The sequence below is a fragment of the Heptranchias perlo genome, chromosome 13 (genome assembly GCF_035084215.1).
Source record: "Heptranchias perlo isolate sHepPer1 chromosome 13, sHepPer1.hap1, whole genome shotgun sequence".
NCBI lineage: Eukaryota > Metazoa > Chordata > Chondrichthyes > Hexanchiformes > Hexanchidae > Heptranchias > Heptranchias perlo.
Window position 1 is genome coordinate 13,605,182 of NC_090337.1, and position 19,437 is coordinate 13,624,618.

General features: G+C 40.5%; 1 protein-coding gene and 1 long non-coding RNA gene across 3 annotated transcripts in view; both read right to left on the reverse strand.

The window, feature by feature from the left end:
• Positions 1–19,437, reverse strand: part of LOC137331301 (glycogenin-1-like) — a 50,760-nt gene that overhangs the window by 23,533 nt on the left and 7,790 nt on the right. For both annotated transcript variants that reach the window (XM_067995015.1, XM_067995016.1), the window contains exons 3-4: positions 7,530–7,704; positions 3,202–3,364 (exon numbers count right to left, since the gene is read on the reverse strand). In XM_067995015.1, the coding sequence (XP_067851116.1) occupies positions 3,202–3,364; positions 7,530–7,704 (338 nt within the window). The remainder of the gene's footprint in view (positions 1–3,201; positions 3,365–7,529; positions 7,705–19,437) is intronic.
• On the reverse strand, positions 11,857–18,530 carry LOC137331302 (uncharacterized). Its single transcript, XR_010965422.1, has 3 exons — positions 18,353–18,530; positions 12,913–13,115; positions 11,857–12,676 (listed from the first exon to the last, which is right to left on the reverse strand). It is a non-coding gene; the product is annotated as an uncharacterized lncRNA (long non-coding RNA).

The following is a 19,437-nucleotide window of genomic DNA, read 5'->3' on the forward strand; positions in this document are numbered from 1 at the left end:
CCGGGTTTGGAGTGCACTTGAGTTTCTAGCAATTTCTTAATGATGTCATGATACTTGCACTCAAAACGCTTCAGTTAATTTAATCACCATTAAAAACAATACAATTTTAACATTGTCTTCAGGAGATGCAACCAATTGGGCAACAATCATAGACATGAGTTTGGGATTTGAACTGCAGAGGACCACATTTACACTGCAGTCTGAGACCTCCATTTCAGGCCTGAAACCACGAGGTACTGGGGTGGGTGGGTGGTTGAGGGGTGTCCAGTGGAGGTCTGGAGCTCACTTTGATCTGCCACTGACCCCATTTAAACACCATCTTTAGTGTCACTGCAAAACTAAAGGAAGTGTGAATACACCTTAAAAAGATTTTGAGGTGACCTAAGCAAAACTAGGAATGTAATAATGGTCAGTGTTATTGTGAGATTTTACATTTAATAAATGTTAATATCAAATCCTTTTTTTTCCAGTAGGCCAGTTTAAAACACTTGAGAGTTTGGGCGCCAATCTTTTTAGAACAACTTTCACTTTGGAATCTGGTTTAAATATTCTCAGCCTGATCAGATAACATCTCCTACTGTCAGCTTAACATTGGCATTGGTGGTGCTAACAAGTCTGCCAATTAAAATATAGAATTTAAATTCTTTTTTAAAAAAAAGAGCAGCACTCCTATTACATAGCCTGGGCAACTATTTGAATCCACAAAGAATTACTTCTAAATGCCTGTCCACTTACAGCCTAACTCTATTTCCTAGGCAGTGGATGGACCGGTGGCTAACGTAATGGACTCACCATCGTCTACTGTTACTGATTTAGAGGGAAGTAGGAACTGCTGGGTTCAATGTAATGTAATTTAGAGGCAAAAACAACATTCTCTGAAAGCAGGGTCTTAAAGGAACTTTCATTTGGGACCTTTAGAGAAACACTGAGGGAATGAAGATGGTGAAGCATTGTAAGACTCATGAGGAAATTCTCTTCAACGCACCTCTTTTAGGGAAAAACATGCTAACATGTTAGCTGAGATTTAAGCCGAGAGGCTTCTTCTCTGCTTTGCCCAGGCATCAATCCAGGCCTCAGAATGTCTGAATTTGGTGGGTTGGGTCATTACCAAGGTTCAGTCACACCCCCTCACAGGCCTGCTTTCTGGAAGGGACTTGCAGTGGGAAACAGAAATGGGAACACTTAAGGGGCCTGCAGTTGTGGGACTTGCTGCCAGCTTCAGGACCTTCTGGCCGCTTCTAGCAGCAGCAAGGAGGCCTCCAGGCCTGAAGATTGGCAGGGGAAAAAAAGGTAGTCCTTGCCTTTTATTGCCTTCCTGCCTTAGTGCCTGGCCCACTCGGACCCTGATCTGAGGGGTTCTCAGGCGCAAAGCTTAATGCCAGTTTTTTCAGCTGCCTTTCCATCGTAGAGTGGAAAGTTAGGCAGTTGTAGGTGTAGGCCCAGGGCTGCCTGTTGGGGAATCCCTTAACATCCTGGGCAACGTGAAAGAGGCAGAGACCTGGCATAACTGGTATCTCCATAATGTCTGAGTAATAAGCGTTCCTCAGGAAAAGGAGGGAGAGAGACAAAGATAGAGAGAGCACGCAAGAGACAAAGAGAGAGTGAGAGACGAAGAGTGAGAGACGAGAGCGATAGACAGAGAGTGAGAGAGAGAGACGGAGAGAGCGAAAGACACGGAGAGAGTGAGCAAGAGACGGAGAGAGTGAGCAAGAGACGAAGAGAGCGAAACAGAGAGATGAAGACAGCGAGAGATACAGAGAGAGTGAGCGAGAGATGAAGAGAGAGCGAGAGAGAGAGGCACGAAGGAAGCGAGAGAGGCAGGAAGAGAGAGACAAAGAGAGTGAAAGAGAGAAAGACAAAGATGGTGAGATAGACATCAAACATTTGATCACTTACTACGTCTTTATATTTTTGACTACATTATTATTGCCAAGCCTGTTTACATTGCCTTGTTTGGAGAAGAGAGTTCATTATAATCTAAAGGGATTTAGTCAACTTTCTTTATATAGTTATGGCTGAAGCATAAGCCTGGAGCACTCACTGCCTTGATTCACAACTTTATTTATAGTTAGTCCTGACATCACAGAGCTTACTCAGGTGATTCCAGCATTTCCAGCATCAAACCATTGTGTGAGCCGGTGTCAAAACACTTTATTAATAGACCTCGGAGCAAATATCACCACCATACAGTTTTGCCAATAGGTCAAGTTCACATATAAAACAAGCTTGTTTATATATTGCAAGGAGCCTCCTCAAATGTTTAACACTTTGCAAGTCCAAGTTTTAAATGAACTGGAAGTTTTTACAAGTTATTGTTGTCAGCTATCTTCCTAATTAGGGTCAGGACATTTAAACTATGATCAACCGGTATGTTTGGGCAGTACTCAATGGGAGCAGAACAGAGTTATACTGCCAGCCCTACATCACTCTCTGACCAGGAAAACCAGAGCTTTGCAGATGGGTTTAAATAGATGCACGGAGCTCTGTTCCCTGGCATCCAAATACTGATTACATTTTTACATCACAGAGCCAGCAGAACGGTTGGCTCTCTGCTAACATCAAAAGTGATTAAAAATGAAGTATATCAGAAGCTTACCACCATTTGACTGCCTGGGAATTATCTAGGCTTTAAACATTACCACAATTTTGCTTTGTTCCAGCTGCAGTTTACTGTACTAGTGCAAAGTTAAAGTGGTCCCACACCCGTGATAACCACCACCTAGGACGGCAGCAGGCACTTGGGAACACCATCACCACCAAGTTCCCCTCCACGTCACACACCATCCCAACTGAGAGGCTGTTCCTCTGGGTCAAAATCTTGGAACTCCCTACCTAACAGCATTGTGGGAGTACCTTTACCACACGGACAGCAGCGGTTCAAGAAGAAGGCCCACCACCACCTTCTCAAGAGCAAACATGGATGGGCAATAAATGCCGGCCTTGCCAGTGACGCCCACATACCGAGAATGAATTTTTAAAAAAAGTATATTTGCTTGAGGTGGTGTTACACTGTTACTTAAATTCAACTTGGGTGACTCCATACCTGAATTACAGCACACAATTTGGACTAATGCACAGTCCAAATGAAAACATATAATATGCTGGCCAATGAGATATGTTAGTGCAAAGACCATTGGTTGCAATTTCAAGACAGGGGCCAGAGAAAACATACAAGGCTTTCTTTCTGGCAATGAAACATACCATCGAAGCTGCCCTTTTCTGTAGAAAACTGTATAAGTTCATTGTAGGTTTCAATGGAAGGACGATAAACAAAAACTCCCGTATTGAAACAATCCGGCCAACCAGGATCCGGTGCCGCAGACAATTCTTCCCTTTCAAAGAGTTCGTCGATGTTGCATAATACCTGTTAAAGATATCAGAGGCAGTGATTACATTCGAGGCCCATCCAAAAAAAGTCATCAGTGAAATGTATTTGAACAACATATAAAGTCAGTTGAGAATGGCAGCATTATAAACTGGTTAGTGCCAAAGGAGCAGTGGTCTCCTGTTTCCCCTTTTACACCCAATGTGGCACTGCTTACACTAATGAAGAAAGGTGTAAATAGGCTAAACCTACACTGACACAATTTGGAGTTCACTTTGTGCTGTCAGTGTACATTAGCTCATTTACAGCCAATGAAGTACTTTTGAAGTGTAGTCACTGTTGTAGGGCCCCACAAACGGTAATGAGATAGTGTAGCCTAATGTTTCAGTCTTACTCAGTACGTGAGTTGCACATTGACGCAGTTTGTGGTTCACTTTGTGCTGTCAATGTGCAACTCACGAACTGATTGACATCTGTTAAGGCTGTATGTGGATAAAGTACAGTATTCAGCAAGATCACACCACACCTTTTAAAACTGGAAGCATTAGGCTACACTACCTCATTACTGTTTGTGCGAACCTACAACATTGACTACACTTCAAAAGTACTTCATTGGCTGTGAAACACTTTGGCACATCTAAATGCAAGTCTTTCTTTCTTTACGCAGTTAATAATACAGCAGTCAGCCACTTTGAAGAGAACCTCTCAAACATAACTGAAGACAAAGTGGCTGTGCCTACAGACACAAGGAATAGCAATTTTAGGGTTACTGTAGACACATGAATGGATGTAAGGAATTCTAATATCCTGTCCAATGAAGCTGTTGCAAGACATTTGAAAGCAATGAAAATTAGTTCAATTGGAGGTGACTTTATTGGCCTACTGACAAAAACCGAATCTTCCCACCCCAATTATAGCATCAGCAAGTGGAACTCTACACCATCATTTCTCTTGCCTTTGGCACAGAGTCAACCACATGTGACTAAACTACTGAAGTTAACCCTTTGAGTAGACATACTGTAAGGCACAGGATTGTTTTGAGCCACTTAAATGTCATGAACTATTGACTCTTTGGCTAATGGAAAATCCAGTCTGTAAGTTAACCACAAACAACAGACTTTTGTCTATTGCTAAGGAAAACAACTGATAACAGACATAGAACAGGAAAGGCCACGACCTTGGACACTGCAACAAAAAGCAACGATGACAGAGAGGACCCTTTTATGGCAGTCCGAAACCTGAAGACAAAACCTCAATACTGTATAAAAAGAGAAGGAACTGTGCTATCGGGAGGAGAGGAAACATGAAGAAGACAAGGAAGAATCACTTCGGCAGACACTCCTGAACCTCCCCAGAACAACAGTCTGGTCAATCCGTGTTCTGAACCGTGTTCCCAGTTATTATTTTGAGCAGTTGCTTATTGCTGTTTGGCAATCGAATAAAGTATTTAGTAATCTTAGCACTATGTTTTGTGGTTGTTGTCTCCGCTCAAGGTTAGAACTAGTAATCGGATTATTTCCCTAAACTTAGGGACAAATTAATAATAATAATCCTACAGAATTGTTGCTCCACAATTGTCAGACCACACCTGGAGTATTGTGTGCATTTTTTGTCTCCTTACCTAAGAAAGGATATACTTGCCATAGAGGGAGTGCAGCGAAGGTTCACCAGATTGATCCCTGGGATGGCAGGACTGTCGTATGAGGAGAGATTTTTAAAAATTATTTGTTCATGGGATGTGGGCGTCGCTGGCGAGGCCGGCATTTATTGCCCATCCCTAATTGCCCTTGAGAAGGTGGTGGTGAGCCGCCTTCTTGAACCACTGCAGTCCATGTGGTGAAGGATCTCCCACAGTGCCGTTAGGAAGGGAGTTCCAGGATTTTGACCCAGCGACGATGAAGGAACGGCGTTACATTTCCAAGACGAGATGGTGTGTGACTTGGAGGGGAACGTGGAGGTGGTGTCGACTCGGCCTGTATTCACTCGAGTTTAGAAGAATGAGAGGGGATCTCATTGAAAGATATAAAATTCTGACAGGGCTAGACAGACTGGATGCAGGGAAGATGTTTCCCCTGGCTGGCGGGTCCAGAACGAGGGGTCACAGTCTCAGGATACGGGGTAGGACATTTAGGACTGAGATGAGGAGAACTTTCTTCACTCAGAGGATGGTGAACCTGTGGAATTCTCTACCACAGAAGGCTGTGGAGGCCAAGTCACTGAATATATTTAAGAAGGAGCTAGATAGATTTCTAGACACAAAAGGCATGAAGGGGTATGGGGAGAGAGCGGGAATATGGTATTGAGATAGAGGATCAGCCATGATCATATTGAATGGCGGAGCAGGCTCGAATGGCCTACTCCTGCTCCTATTTTCTATGTTTCTATGTTTCCAACATGTGGCCTTGATGTTGTGAGACAACAATTCACAGTTGATTGCCGACTAAGTAATTGGAAGAGAGTTAGGCAGTTCTCATACTTAGGGGCACAAAAGGGAATCCACGCCCGACTAAATTTATAAAGAAGGGCTTGTAGTAGTCAGGACGTTGCATCCTAGTACTGTTGGAGTAAGATGGAAGAGGAAATCCAGAAATATATAGATAAGAAGTTGCGAGAGTGGCAGGAGAAATATGCAGAAGTAGGCACTAGTGCAGTGCCATTTCTATTGTAGTAGAGTGTGGTCGGAGTTAATCCTGGAATACCCTTTCCTGTTCTCAGGATGGAATGATTCAGAGAAGCTGCAGAATGTTAGAGCAATTTCACTTGTTCGCTTGATCCATTCCTTCGATGCATTCCGTAGCAACACAAGCAAGCTAGATAGAATGTGGGAGAAGAGACGGTTGAGGGATCACTTAAATGAATGCTCTAGGATCAGGCAATATCGTGGCATTTTCCGAGAGTATTTATCCCCAAAACTATACTTAGAAATATTATCACGTTATTTCTGGTCTCCCAAATCAGTTTGAGATGGGAACACTGAAACCTGGTTAGTCACTTAGGATACCAGCACCCTTCTGTTCCATTCAGTGCCTGATGGTGGTGGAATCCTAGGCTGAGGAACTAAGATGTTGTGTTTCCACAACACAGCGCTGCAAATGGCACCAGTATGGTGGCCCTGATTATGAGGGAGATAATGAGGAGGCAGCTCTAGAAAACCGTAGCTTCTTGGATCAGATTCAAATAGAATTTCATTCAAAACATGATAGGCATCCATTCCTGGTTAAGATACTGCAAGTTACAGTTCATGGATATATTAGACATACTAACACAGAAAATCATGTTCTATATGTAAGTTTAATCATTTTCTTGTAAAATTTGTCTTGGCATTAAAAGTGCAGAGTCTACTGTCACGCTGAGCTCCCTTTGGAAGTCTAAAGTCTGCACTAACTCTATACCCTTCATTGGGCACCTATGTTGTTCATGTTCCCCCAATATGTAGAACTTTACATTTATTAGTATTAATTTAATTTGCCATTTCTCAGCTCAGTTGCAAAATAGATCTAAATGCTGCTGCATTAACTACATACCCCTGCCAGTACTGTACTCCCTATTTTAGTATCATCTGCAAATGTAAGTTGATAATTGGTTTCTGCATGCAGGTCAGTTTTGTAGCTAAGAAAGAACAAGCGGCCAAGCATTTGACTCCTATGGTACTCCCCGCAGAACCTTCCCCTTATCTGACACGGTGTTTCTCTTGGGCACTTTTAAATTCTTATTTTTTAATCCAATTTCTTATCCAGTTCTAAATTCTACTTTGCATTCCCATGGATTTTAGTTTAGTCTTTAAGATGGGGTGGTCATATGCCTTCTGGGCACCAAATAAACTACATCGTAGAGCCTTTGACGATGTTTTATTAGTAACATCCTGAAAGAAACTGAGGTCAAGTACAAACTTCCCTTCCTAAATCCATGATATTATTTATTAAGCTATTACTGTACAGCTTTTCTTCCAACTTGTTCTTTAACATAATGCCTAGATTTCAGGACAGTTCATGATTTGTTTTACCATGGTTAACACCAAAAAAACAAATCCATCCAGAGCTATAAGGACTACTGGAGCTTGGTCACATAATATAACATGAGAAACAAAGGGCAAAGTCTGTCTACAATGCAAACTAAATTTGAACGCTTAGGCTGCTGATTGGCGTTAGTGGCATTTTACAAGACTTAAGTCATCTACCCCAATATCTGGAAAACCATCGCTTACCAATGTGTCTGCATCCATGAATATACATTTGGAATAGCGTGTGAGAGCCCAACAGTGTAGCTTTGTAAACGTCACGCCTAGTTCAGGTCTCTTGATCATGGCTAAGTGAGCTGAATCCTTGCTGTCTAGCACGTCCACTAAAATCACCTCATCAAAGACTCTTCCCAGCACAGTCCTAGAGAAATAGGGACATGTTTTAAAACAATAATAGACATTTTGCATTTCAGATGTTAGTGGAATTTCCAGAGGCAATTTGTATTGTATTCAGCTCTAAAATGGTATTGAATTGAATGCAACATTCTCAATTAACCCCCCTCCCCCACCAGATCTTTTGCTCCAAATACAGATATGCTAACCAGGCTAGTGAAGGGCCAGAGAAATATTTGTCTTCAGAGTTTAAGAATCAGTTGTACTTTAAGTTTCAAGTAATCCAGAGAAAAATTTGCCATAACTGCTCAAATTGCATCTATACACAAGTCTAAACAAGGTTATTAAATTATAGACCATTTCCTTCATTAATAGAACATCCTCCTCTGAGAATTCACCCATAATGAACATGTAATTTCTCAGCTCTGAAAACAGCTGCCATAAAGAAATGATGTGGAGATGCCGGTGATGGACTGGGGTTGACAATTGTAAACAATTTTACAACACCAAGTTATAGGCCAACAATTTTATTTGAAATTCACAAGCTTTCGGAGGCTTCCTCCTATTCACCTGAGGAAGGAGGAAGCCTCCGAAAGCTTGTGAATTTCAAATAAAATTGTTGGACTATAACTTGGTGTTGTAAAATTGTTTACAATAAAGAAATGACTACTAGATTACAGTAAAATCCTGTGGATTTTCTAGTTATGAGATAGAGTTTCCATGGATTGGTACAAGTTTGTTAACTGATCTTGCTAGAGTCTCACATTTGAGGTTCTCGAGTCTGCAGTGTGCTGATGGAACCGCATGCCAATCTGCTAATGGAAGCATGGCAGAGTTGTGTTCTGACTTAGACCAGTTGGGCCAAATGGCCTGTTTCTGTGCTGTAGATTAGATGTAACATTCCTCCTTTGATCAACATCATTGCTGGTGCAGTGGTTGCCTATAATGACAGTCACTGCACTCCACATATAATTCATCGTGTGAACACTTTACAAAACATTTCAACAATGTAATTTAGGGTGCTAAATAAATACAAGGATTTCTTCAATCAAATGCTATCCAGCTCCTTTTCACAAAAGGAGATATTTCTACACCTGCTTGAGGTTTGCTAACTTTAGGTATTGTGTAGTTCTGCAATAACACCAAATTAAATAACCTTGCTTACATATAAATACTTATCAGTTTCACGACCTGAATAATATCCAATCCTTAATGAGCACAAGTTCAGTTCTGTAAATATCTCCTCATAATTTAGAGCTGCAAGTCCCAGAAATATCTTTGTTGCTCTTCCCTAAACCTTCGCTCCAGTACATTCATCTCCATTAAAATATATCCATCTTTTCTTAACCACTAAACCTGTCTAGATTCTTCACTCAAATGACGGTTGAGGTGAGAATGTAGGTGGACTACAAGACAATATGACAAATTGTTAGAAATAATTGTAGAAAAGGGTTCCGTTCTGAAAAGATTTTAGCAGTAACAACAGATGGATAAGGCACTGGAGCTTGATGACATGCTTCCTAGGCTGTTGAAGGATGTCACTGGTAGCAGAGGCCATGACCACAACGGTTAATCTGCCTTAGATAAGCAAATTGTGTCAAGGGACTGGAGGGTAGCAGGGGACTGTTCAAGGAGTGAGAAGAATAAACCGGGTAACTACAGATTAGTTAGTCTAATATTAGTTGTGGGCAAAATTGTATCCAAATTAAACATCAAATTAGCGATCATTTAGAGATGTACAGAAGAGTCAAGAATAACCAGCAAGGATTTGTTAACAGCAAGTCATGTTTGACAAACTTAACAATTTTCTTTCTGAAGAAGTGCTGATTGTATAGATAGGGAATGCAACAGATGTAGTACATATGAATTTTTAAATTGGTGTTTGATAAGCTGTTCACAAGAGGTTTACAACAGATCGGGAGTATGGTATAAGAGGGAACATAGCAGCATGGATAGAAAACAAAGGATTAGAGAATGGGAGTTGCTCAGATTGGAGAAGAGTTAGACTTGTTGTACCCCAGGGGGTCAGTTCCCTATGTATCCATAGATGGACAGATGATTTGAACTTGGGCATAGGGAGCATAATATCAAAGTTCGCAAAAAGTAGGGGATTTGGCAAACAAGACTTCAGGAGAACATAGGTTAGCAGAATAGGCAGACGGGTAACAGATACAACATAATGTGGAGATGGGTGAGGAAAAACATGCGGGGGGGATTTTAAACCCCCAAGAACGGGTGGGAGTTGAAAATAGTTTTTTTGGGTCGCAACTACAAAATTTTCGGACTTTGCATTCCCAGTGGGAAGCCTGTAGTTTTATCCGGAAATAAAGCTGGGTTGCAGTCACGACCCAAAAAAACTATCTTCAACTCCCACCCGCCCCCAACCTACCCATTCTTGGCGGTTAAAATCAGCCCCAAGGTGTGGGAGCATATAACTCACTGGAAAGATATTGAAGAATGTGGATGAACAGACTGATCCCAAGGATTTAAATACAGAATTCCTTGAAAGTACAACTAAAAGATACATAAAACTGTAAAAGAAGCCAAGTGGTTTTTATAAATAAAAGTATAGAGTTTAAGAGCAAAAAGATGATAAATTTATACAAGGCAATGGTTAGGCCACATTTAAGAGTAGCGTGTGCAGTTTCAATATCTATTAAAGAAAGGTCATTAAAGCCATAAACAAATGAGAAACTAGAATTGAGAAACATGTTATGGAAAAAAGGATAAATATTTGATTAAGGGAAAAATACAGTACTAGGGAGAAAGAGTGACACAATAGGGTTAATTTTGGATTGTTCTAGCAAAGAAATGGTGCAGACATGATGGGCTGAAAGGCTTTCTCGGGTGTTGAAAATATTTATGGGTTCTATGAATGTAATCAAAATTTGGGTGTCCCAAAACTAACAATATTCAAAACATTGCTTCAGCAATGAACCATAAATGATTTTAATTTATAATGAAATGTCCTCAAGAGCCACCATGATTGATTGGCCTGGTCAATAGCAGCTAAACTTGATAGGGGGGGGGTGGCAAATGTAAAAAGGACAGGTGCCCTAACAGGTTAGTACAATATTCTTCCAGCTCTGGGATCAGGTTTTGAATGCAACGTACAAGGACGGGTCAAAAGTCTTCTCTTTCTACCGATCATCGGCATATGTGAAATTATTTTGGATAGCAGCAACCCCAGTTCCTTGAGGGCAGAGATCCAGACCACAAACTGCCCTTATTTTAGCAACTTCATTCAAATGGGCCATAAAAATAACAGGTGGGAAATGGAAAAGCTCACACCAGTACAGGTAGGACCAAAAGTAACGGTGAGCTTTAATTTGTGCCTAGCTACAGGTGACTGAACTACAAATGCTTGGTGCAGAAAATTAGACCACCTTCCATCCCCAGCCGCTGCATCAATGGGCACAAAAGATTTCACCAGTCCCATAAGTTTTTTTTAAAAAAGACATTAGCTCCAAAAGATGCGAATTCATCGCTCATTTTAAAAAGGTGTCTCATCTGGTCCAGATCACTTTAGGGACATTTAATTTTGTACTTTTCAATCCCCTGGTAAACCAGTGTCCATGTGTAAAGTATCTTGATAATCAGGAGAGGTGTTAAACAAGATCTTTCCTCAACTCAGACATATTAAAAAGGATCTTTTTAAAAGAACCAATGAATAACATTCTTAGAATGGCTTTCTTTGCTACATTCCTTTTGCTTTACTTCCCTTTAAAATACTCTTATCAACTGGCTTTGTTCAACTCCTAGTCCTCAATGTTTTATCTTGATTTCCTTTTATTTTATAATAATGTTAGCCCTTTAGCTTGCTTTTGTTCACCTTATTTAGCTACTGTGGTCTATGTCTAGATTTACCCTAGTGAACTCTCTCCACTTCCCTTATATCATGTCGTTCTTCCTTTTTATTTTCTAGTTATGCTTAGCACTCAATCCTCACCAGGGATCTTCTCACAGCTCCAGTGTTTGTTCCTCTAAGGATATATCTGTATCTTATACAGTATCGATTCTAACTCTACACTTATTACTGGGTGTCCCAAGTGTTTATCCCTGTTTGCGTAAAACACAAGTAGCCACACCTCAGCTAGCTCTGCCAAGTTGGAACCTAAGCACCTTATCTCAATGGCTAATGTTTCCAGTTATAGAAAAAAAAACAAGGCAGGAGTGGACAAACAAGGCTTTTATTTATGTACATATGATTTGATGCAGTTTTAAAGCCCCATACACTGAATCACAAAACAAATGCACAGAAAATAATGAACAGCAAAATTGTATGAAATTTTAATATAATGCATTCTGCAGTGGTGACTTGGGACATTTTTCTACGTTAAAAGATGCTACATAAATGCCAAGTTGCTGTTGTTTTAGCATAAGATTATTTTAAAATACAAAAAGTTAGCTGACATATCAGAACAAATGTCACAAACTGATAATATTTTCAGATGGTGACATCACCATATGAAGCCTTGGGAAAGAATCTTCGATGGATTATCATGAGGAGCCAGTAATTTCACACATAGTGCAACCAGATGATGCACCAATAGTTCACTCAAGATCATCCTTGACAGACTCTTACAGGTTTGCATTGGGACATCCCAACACAATACAGAACTGGTGAATCATCAGGGTCTTACCAGATTTTAATCTGGTGGTGCAACCAGCCTCCATAATGCTGCAAAGCTTTTACAATCTACTCATCAACAAGTAGTCAGTTCAGGTCATAAGGGAGATATGATTTCCCTTTTGCATGCAATGGTACCGTTAACAGGGAGATGAAGGGACACCTATGGTTAAGATGGATTCATCTGCCAGTTTATAAACCTATGGAAGATCCATTAATACAAGAAAACCTCCTAAGTGGACACTGATTTTATCCCCCTAGGGACTTTGTTGCATTCTATTTCCAAACCTTCCTTAGGAATACAAGTTCCTAGTCTACGGCAGAGATGATCTCTCGAACGAACTCTTGCTTCGACCGAAGGACAGGTCATCTATAGGTGCAAGAAAGAGATGGAGCTTAACTCATGACAAACAGTGCATAAACTAACCAGCTATATGAAACAAACAGGATTGATGAACTTGTGACTAGGGAACAATATATACACACACACCTTAAATAGGACTTGCAATTCACATTACACAGTTTAATGCAATAGTGTATTCAATAGGACTAGCTGAAACTGCACTCTCTTACTTATTAAATCTGAGTTAAACAAAAGCAACTCACCGCAAATCAGTACAATCAGATGATGATCATACTATGTTCCCTGGTCCCTATTCCACGAGATGGAACAATTAGGCCACTCAATTCTGCCCAGATCATTTTTCACCCTCTTAGAAAAAGTGTCCTGTTGAATGCTTGACCCCTCAACAAAGATTGTCGATGCCTTTTTGCAGTTCTTTGGGATTCTGATACTTGAAAAAAAAGTTCTTAGCAATAAAGAAATGTGGAAATGAATGACAGGTTTCAAGTTATAAGACCATAAGAGATAGGAGCAGGAGTAGGCCATTCGGTCCTCTCGCCTGCTCCGCCATTCAATGAGATCATGGCTGATCTGGTTTTTACCTCAACTCCCCTTTCCCACCTTTTCCCCATATCCTTTGACTCCCTTGCTGATCGAAAATTTGTCTAACTCAGCCTTGAATGTATTCCATGACTCAGCCTCCACAGCTTTTTGGGGTAAAGAATACCAAAGACTCACGACCATCTGGGAGAAGAAATTCCTCCTCGTTTCCGTCTTAAACAGGTGACCCCTTATTCTGAGACTATAACCCCTAGTTTTAGATTCCCCATGAGGGGTAACATCCTCTCAGCATCTACCCTATTGAGTCCCCTCAGAATCTTGTATGTTTCAATAAGATCTCCTTTCATTCTTCTAAACTCCAATGAGTATAGTCCCAATCTGTTCAATCTTTCCTCATAAGATAACCCTTCCATACCTGGAATCAACCTAGTGAACCTTCTCTGAACTGCCTCCAACGCAAATATGTCCTTCCTTAAATAAGGGCACCAGAACTGTACGCAGTACTCCAGGTGTGGTCTCACCAGCACCCTGCACAGTTGTAGCATGACTTCCCTGCTTTTATACTCCATCCCCCTAGAAATAAAGGCCAATATTCCGTTTGCCTTCCGGATTACCTGCTGCACCTGTATGTTGACTTTTTGTGTTTTATGTACAAGGATACCCAGATCCCTCTGTACTGCAGCATTTCTCCATTCAAATAATATTTTGTTTTTTTAATTTTTCCTCCCAAGGTGGATGACTTCACATTTTCCCACATTATATTCCATCTGCCAAATTTTTGCCCATTCGGATATTTTCGTCAATATCCCTTTACAGTGTATCCCTGTGTCCTCATCGCAACTTGCTTTTCCACCTATCTTTGTATCATCAGCAAATTTGGCCACAAGACACTGTTCCTTCATCCAAGTCATTGATATATTATAAATAGTTGAGACTCCAGCACTGAGCCCTGCAGCACCCCACTAGTAACAGATTGCCATTTTGAAAATGACCCTTTTATCCCGACTGTTTTCTGTTGGTTAGCCAATCCTCTATCCATGCCAGTATATTACCCCCAACTCCACGAGCTCTTGTGCAGTAATCTTTTGTGTGGCACCTTATCGAATGCTTTTTGGAAATCCAAATATACTGCATCCATTGGTTTCCCCTTTATCCATCCTGCCCGTTACTTCCTCAAAGAACTCTAATAAATTTATCAGACACGATTGCCCCTTCATAAAACCATGTTGACTCTCCTTGATTGTATTATGAGTCTCCAAATGTCCTGCTACTACTTCCTTAAAAATGGATTCTAGCATTTTCCCAATAACAGATGTTAGGCTAACTGATCTATAGTTACCTGCTTTCTGTCTCACTCCCTTCTTGAATAAGGGTGTTACGTTTGCGGTTTTCCAATCCGCTGGGACCTTTCCAGAATCTAGTGAATTCTGGAAGATTACATCCAATGCATCCACTATCTCTGTAGCCACTTCCTTTAAAACCCTCGGATGCAAGCCATTAGGTCCAGGGGACTTGTCAGCCTTTAGGTCCATTAGTTTACCTAGTACTTTTTCCTCTAGTGATAGTTTTTAGTTCCTCCCTCTCCTTTGCCCCTTGATTATCTACTATTATTGGTATATTATTAATGTCTTCTACTGTGAAGACAGATACAAAATATCTGTTCAATTCCTCCACCATTTCCTTGTTTTCCATTATTATTTCCCCAGTCTCATCCTCTAAGGGAACAATGTTTACTTTAGCTACCCTCTTCCTTTTTATATACACTTGAAGAAGCTTTTACAGTCAGTTTTTATATTTCTTGCTAGTTTACTCTCATCATTTATTTTCTCCCTCTATTATTCTTTTAGTCATCCTTTGCTGGTTTTTAAAGTTTTCCCAATCTTCGGGCTTACTAGTAATCTTTGCTATGTTGTATGCTTTTTCTTTTAATCTGATACCATCCTTGACTTCCTTAGTTAGCCATGGGTGGTTCACCCTTTTTATGGAGTCTTTCCTCCTCACAGGGATATATTTTTGTTGCGAGTCATAAGATATCTTTTTAAATGTTTGCCACTGCTTATCCACCATCATACCATCTAATCTGTTTACCCAGTCCACTTTAGCCAATTCCACCTTCATTCCTTTATAATTGCTCTTATTTAAGTTTAATACAGTAGTTTCAGACCCAAGAGCCTAGTTCTCAAACTGGATGTGAAATTCTATCATGTTATGATCACTGCTTCCCAAGGGATCCTTTACTTTGAGATCATTAATTAATCCTGTTTCGTTACCCATTACCAGATCCAAAATGGCCTGTTCCCTGGTTGGTTCCCCCACGTGTGAAACAATCCCTAATACACTATGAACTCCTCCTCAGGGCTATTTTTGCCAATTTGATTTGTCCAATCTATGTGAAAGTTAAAATCGCCCATGATTATTGCATTACCTTTTTGTTTTTACAAGCCCCCCTTATTTCCTGGTTAATATTTTGCCCTACAGTGTAGCTACTGTTAGGGGGCCTATAAACTACTCCCACCAGTGATTTCTTTCCCTTGCTATTTCTTACCTCCACCCAAATTGATTCGACATCTTGATCTTCTGAGCCAAGATCATTTCTCACTATTATACCAATTTCATCCTTTATTAACAGAGCTACCCCATCACCTTTACCTTTTTTCCTATCCTTCCGAAATGTTAAATAACCCTGAATATTTAGCTTCCAACCTTAGTCACCTTGCAACCACGTCTCTGTAATGGCCACGAGATCATACCCATTTGTTTCTATTTGTGCCATCAATTCATCTATCTTATTACGAGTGCTGCACGCATTCAGATAAAGAACCTTTAATTTTGTCTTTTTACCGTTCTTTCCTACCCCTGCCCCATTTGCTAGTGCACTCTTATGTTTGTACACTCGGTCCCTTCCTGACACACTCTGTTTATCATTACCCCCATCACTTTCCTGTACTACTTCCTTGTCTTTTCGCTTGATCAATCTAAACATCGCCCCACCTGAGGGCAGGGTCACCATTTTGTGCCCAAAGATAAAATCTTGCATTAACAAATTGATGAATCTTTTAAAACATTGAATGCTTTCATTTCAGCAATGTCCACATATCTTTTCCTACTATTTAGTACCTTTGAAGAGTGAAGAAAAATTCCTTTTGTTTGGGTTAAGTAACCCACATCTGGTAGTCAAACTCATCGAAACCACAATTAATTCTGACTGGAAACGTGAGCAAACCGCTGGTAGAAACAGCCTCTGGATGGAATTTTCCATCAGGTGTGCGACAGTAGATTAGAAAATAACAGGTGGATTATTATTTTTTGAACTCCCTCAAACTAGTCAAATCAGCCCAGGTTTCAGGGAAGCTGGAAAATGTGGCCAAATTTTCAACCCTTAAGAGCCTGTAGTTCTAGATCATGGTTCAACTGCAATGCAGAGAGGAGCAGATAGGAGGTGGCTGGACTCTTAACAGCCTCTTAGAAAAAAAGAATGTTTTCTTTTGGCTCTTCATCCCTGGGATATGGGCGTCGTAAGCAAGGCCTTAAAAGGTAGTGGTGAGCCTTCTTGATTTGATACAATTATAGGGCAGTTCAGAGTGAACAACATTAGTGTGGGACTGGAGTCAAATATAGGGCAGACCGGTTAAGGATGGCAGGTTTCCCGCCCCAAAACTTGGGCTTTGACAATCCAACAGCTTCATGGTCACGTACCAGCTTTTTATTCTGAACTGAATTCAAATTCTCAAACTGCCATGGTGGAATTTGAACGCAATTCCCTGGATTATTTATTCAAGCCTCTGGATTACTAGTCCAGTAACATAACCACTGCACCACCATACCCCAGTGATTTCCTCCTATTCCATACTATACATAGAATGACCAAAAAAACTGCAAATGAATAGATGCACTTTCCAAAGCAGCAATGGTGCTGGCTTACATTAGAAATTCAGGTGACAATCAGATGATGCATTGTGACTTTCCGCATAATATTTTAAAAAAAAAATATTTTGGTCAACTCTAAATGCACAAAGGAAAATTGCAAAGCTATTATCAATTGAAGTGCAAGAATACTGTACCTTTCCAAACTCAGTACAATTTGAGCATTTACAAAAATTCTCCCGTCATTACCGTTCAATCATAATTGGATAACTCAGATCAGTCATGGAACTAATGGGAGTATTTGGTAGAAATACAAGTCATTTTAAAATTTCATGTTTTCACTTAATCAACTTTCTTGGTACCAGTGCGTAAACAAGTAGGTTAGTCACCCTTGGGTTCAAACAAAGATGTTTGTGCTGAGGAAATTCAACTCATCACCTTTTGACATCTAGTATCCCAGTACAGGTATAAAATAGGTTGCATGCAGGATCTACAGCTCCTAATATCCTATTCACCCAGTGTGAACTGCAGTTTCTCTACCAACATGGCACCTTAATACAAGTCTTTACTGGTTCAAGGCTACCCAAACCTGTTTTATTCATATCCTTTGGGTGTAAGAATTATTGCATTCCATCAGTCCATGCTGGATTCTAAACTTAACCCTAGGCACGAGGTGAGGTCTAACCAACTGAACGACTTAGACTTTCGCCCTTTACTTTTGGATCTTGCGCCATGGTTTATATTTTCAGGATAGTCAGGCTCATATGAGATTGAGGCCATGTACTTAATGGGGCAGAAATTGCTTGCAAAATAATGGTGAGCTCAACAGCGCTCTGTTGTTAGTGGCGAAACGGAGGACAAGTTCCGACACGCGCAGTGAAACGCAGAAATCCAGAACTTACTCCTAATGGTTTGCTGGCGATATGACAACTTCGAATTAAAAAGGTATAATCGCACGCTGCAATCAGAGAAATCATTGAAAAAGTGCAAACTTGTTTATATGCCAAGCTGGAAAGTAACTAATAATGCCACAAATCAGGTACACTTAAAAATACCGGGTATAAATTAAGTTTTAACAGCGCGGCATGTCTTAATGACTGCTAAACCACTAAAGATTAACTCTTAAAAATGTGGAGTCTCATTACTCCTTATTTTAATAGTTTGTAAGTCATCAAAAAAAGAACTTTTCCCTTCTGTCTCCTATTTAATTCAATTATTTCTTGCCTTTTTTCCCCCCCACTGTCTATAATTGTTTTTACATTGATTTTAATGTTGTACCTTTCACTTCCTGGTTTAACGTTCCAAGTCTGCACAGACAGTTAATGCAGCTTGTCAAAAATGCTGCAATCCGACTGATCGATGGGAGTGCGCGATCTTCTAGCTTCTCCCAGGGTCCTAGCTTCGCTTGAGCTGACGCTGGGCTCTTCTCCGCTTCCTATTAGAGGAAGTGCCCGAAGAAAAGACCGCGGTAAGTTAGTGGGTTAGTATAAATAGACGGAGCGGCAAGCACTGTTGGTTCACCCCTCTGAGCAATTTCTGCCCCGTTGTGCGCAAAGGGACAATATAATTGTTTGCATGCCACAAATGGAGAAAACTATTTACCAGACTACAGTGGAGTGTTTAACATATTAGGATTTTCATTAATGACCACAGACAAGTAGGCAAAGTGGAGCTAGAGTTAAAATTGTGCTTGAGGCAATTGAGGTTAAATAATAGTAGGTAGCCACAAGCTGTAGGGCCAATTGATTACTGATGTTATCTACAGAAATTTTTCTTTGCATCCTCAACTTAAAAATATTGGATATATACTGTGCCAACTGTTCAGTGTTCTATGTTAGTTGGCTCTAGTTCATAGAATGATTGTAGCACAGAAGGAGGCCATTCGTCCCATTGTGCCAACTCTTTGAAAGAGCTGTACAATTAGTCCCACTCCCCTGCTCTTTCCCCATAGGCCTGCAAATCTTTCCCCTTCAACTATTTATCCAACTCCGTTTTGAAAGTTATTATTAAATCTGCTTCCACCACCTTCAGGCAGTGCATTCCAGACCATAAACAACTCGCTGCATAAAATTTTTATTCCTCATGACACCTTTGGTTCTTTTGCCAATTATCTTAAATCTGTGTCCTCCAGTTACCGACTCTTCTGCCACTGGAAACAGTTTCTCCTTATTTACTCGATCAAAACCCTTCATGATTTTGAACACCTCTATCAAATCCCCCCATAACCATCTCTGCTCCAAAGGAGAACAACCCCAGTTTCTTCAAGTATCTGAAGCCTTTCATCCTTGATACCATTCTAGTAAATCTCTTCTGTACCCTCTCCAAGATGTGGAGATGCCGGTGATGGACTGGGGTGGACAAAT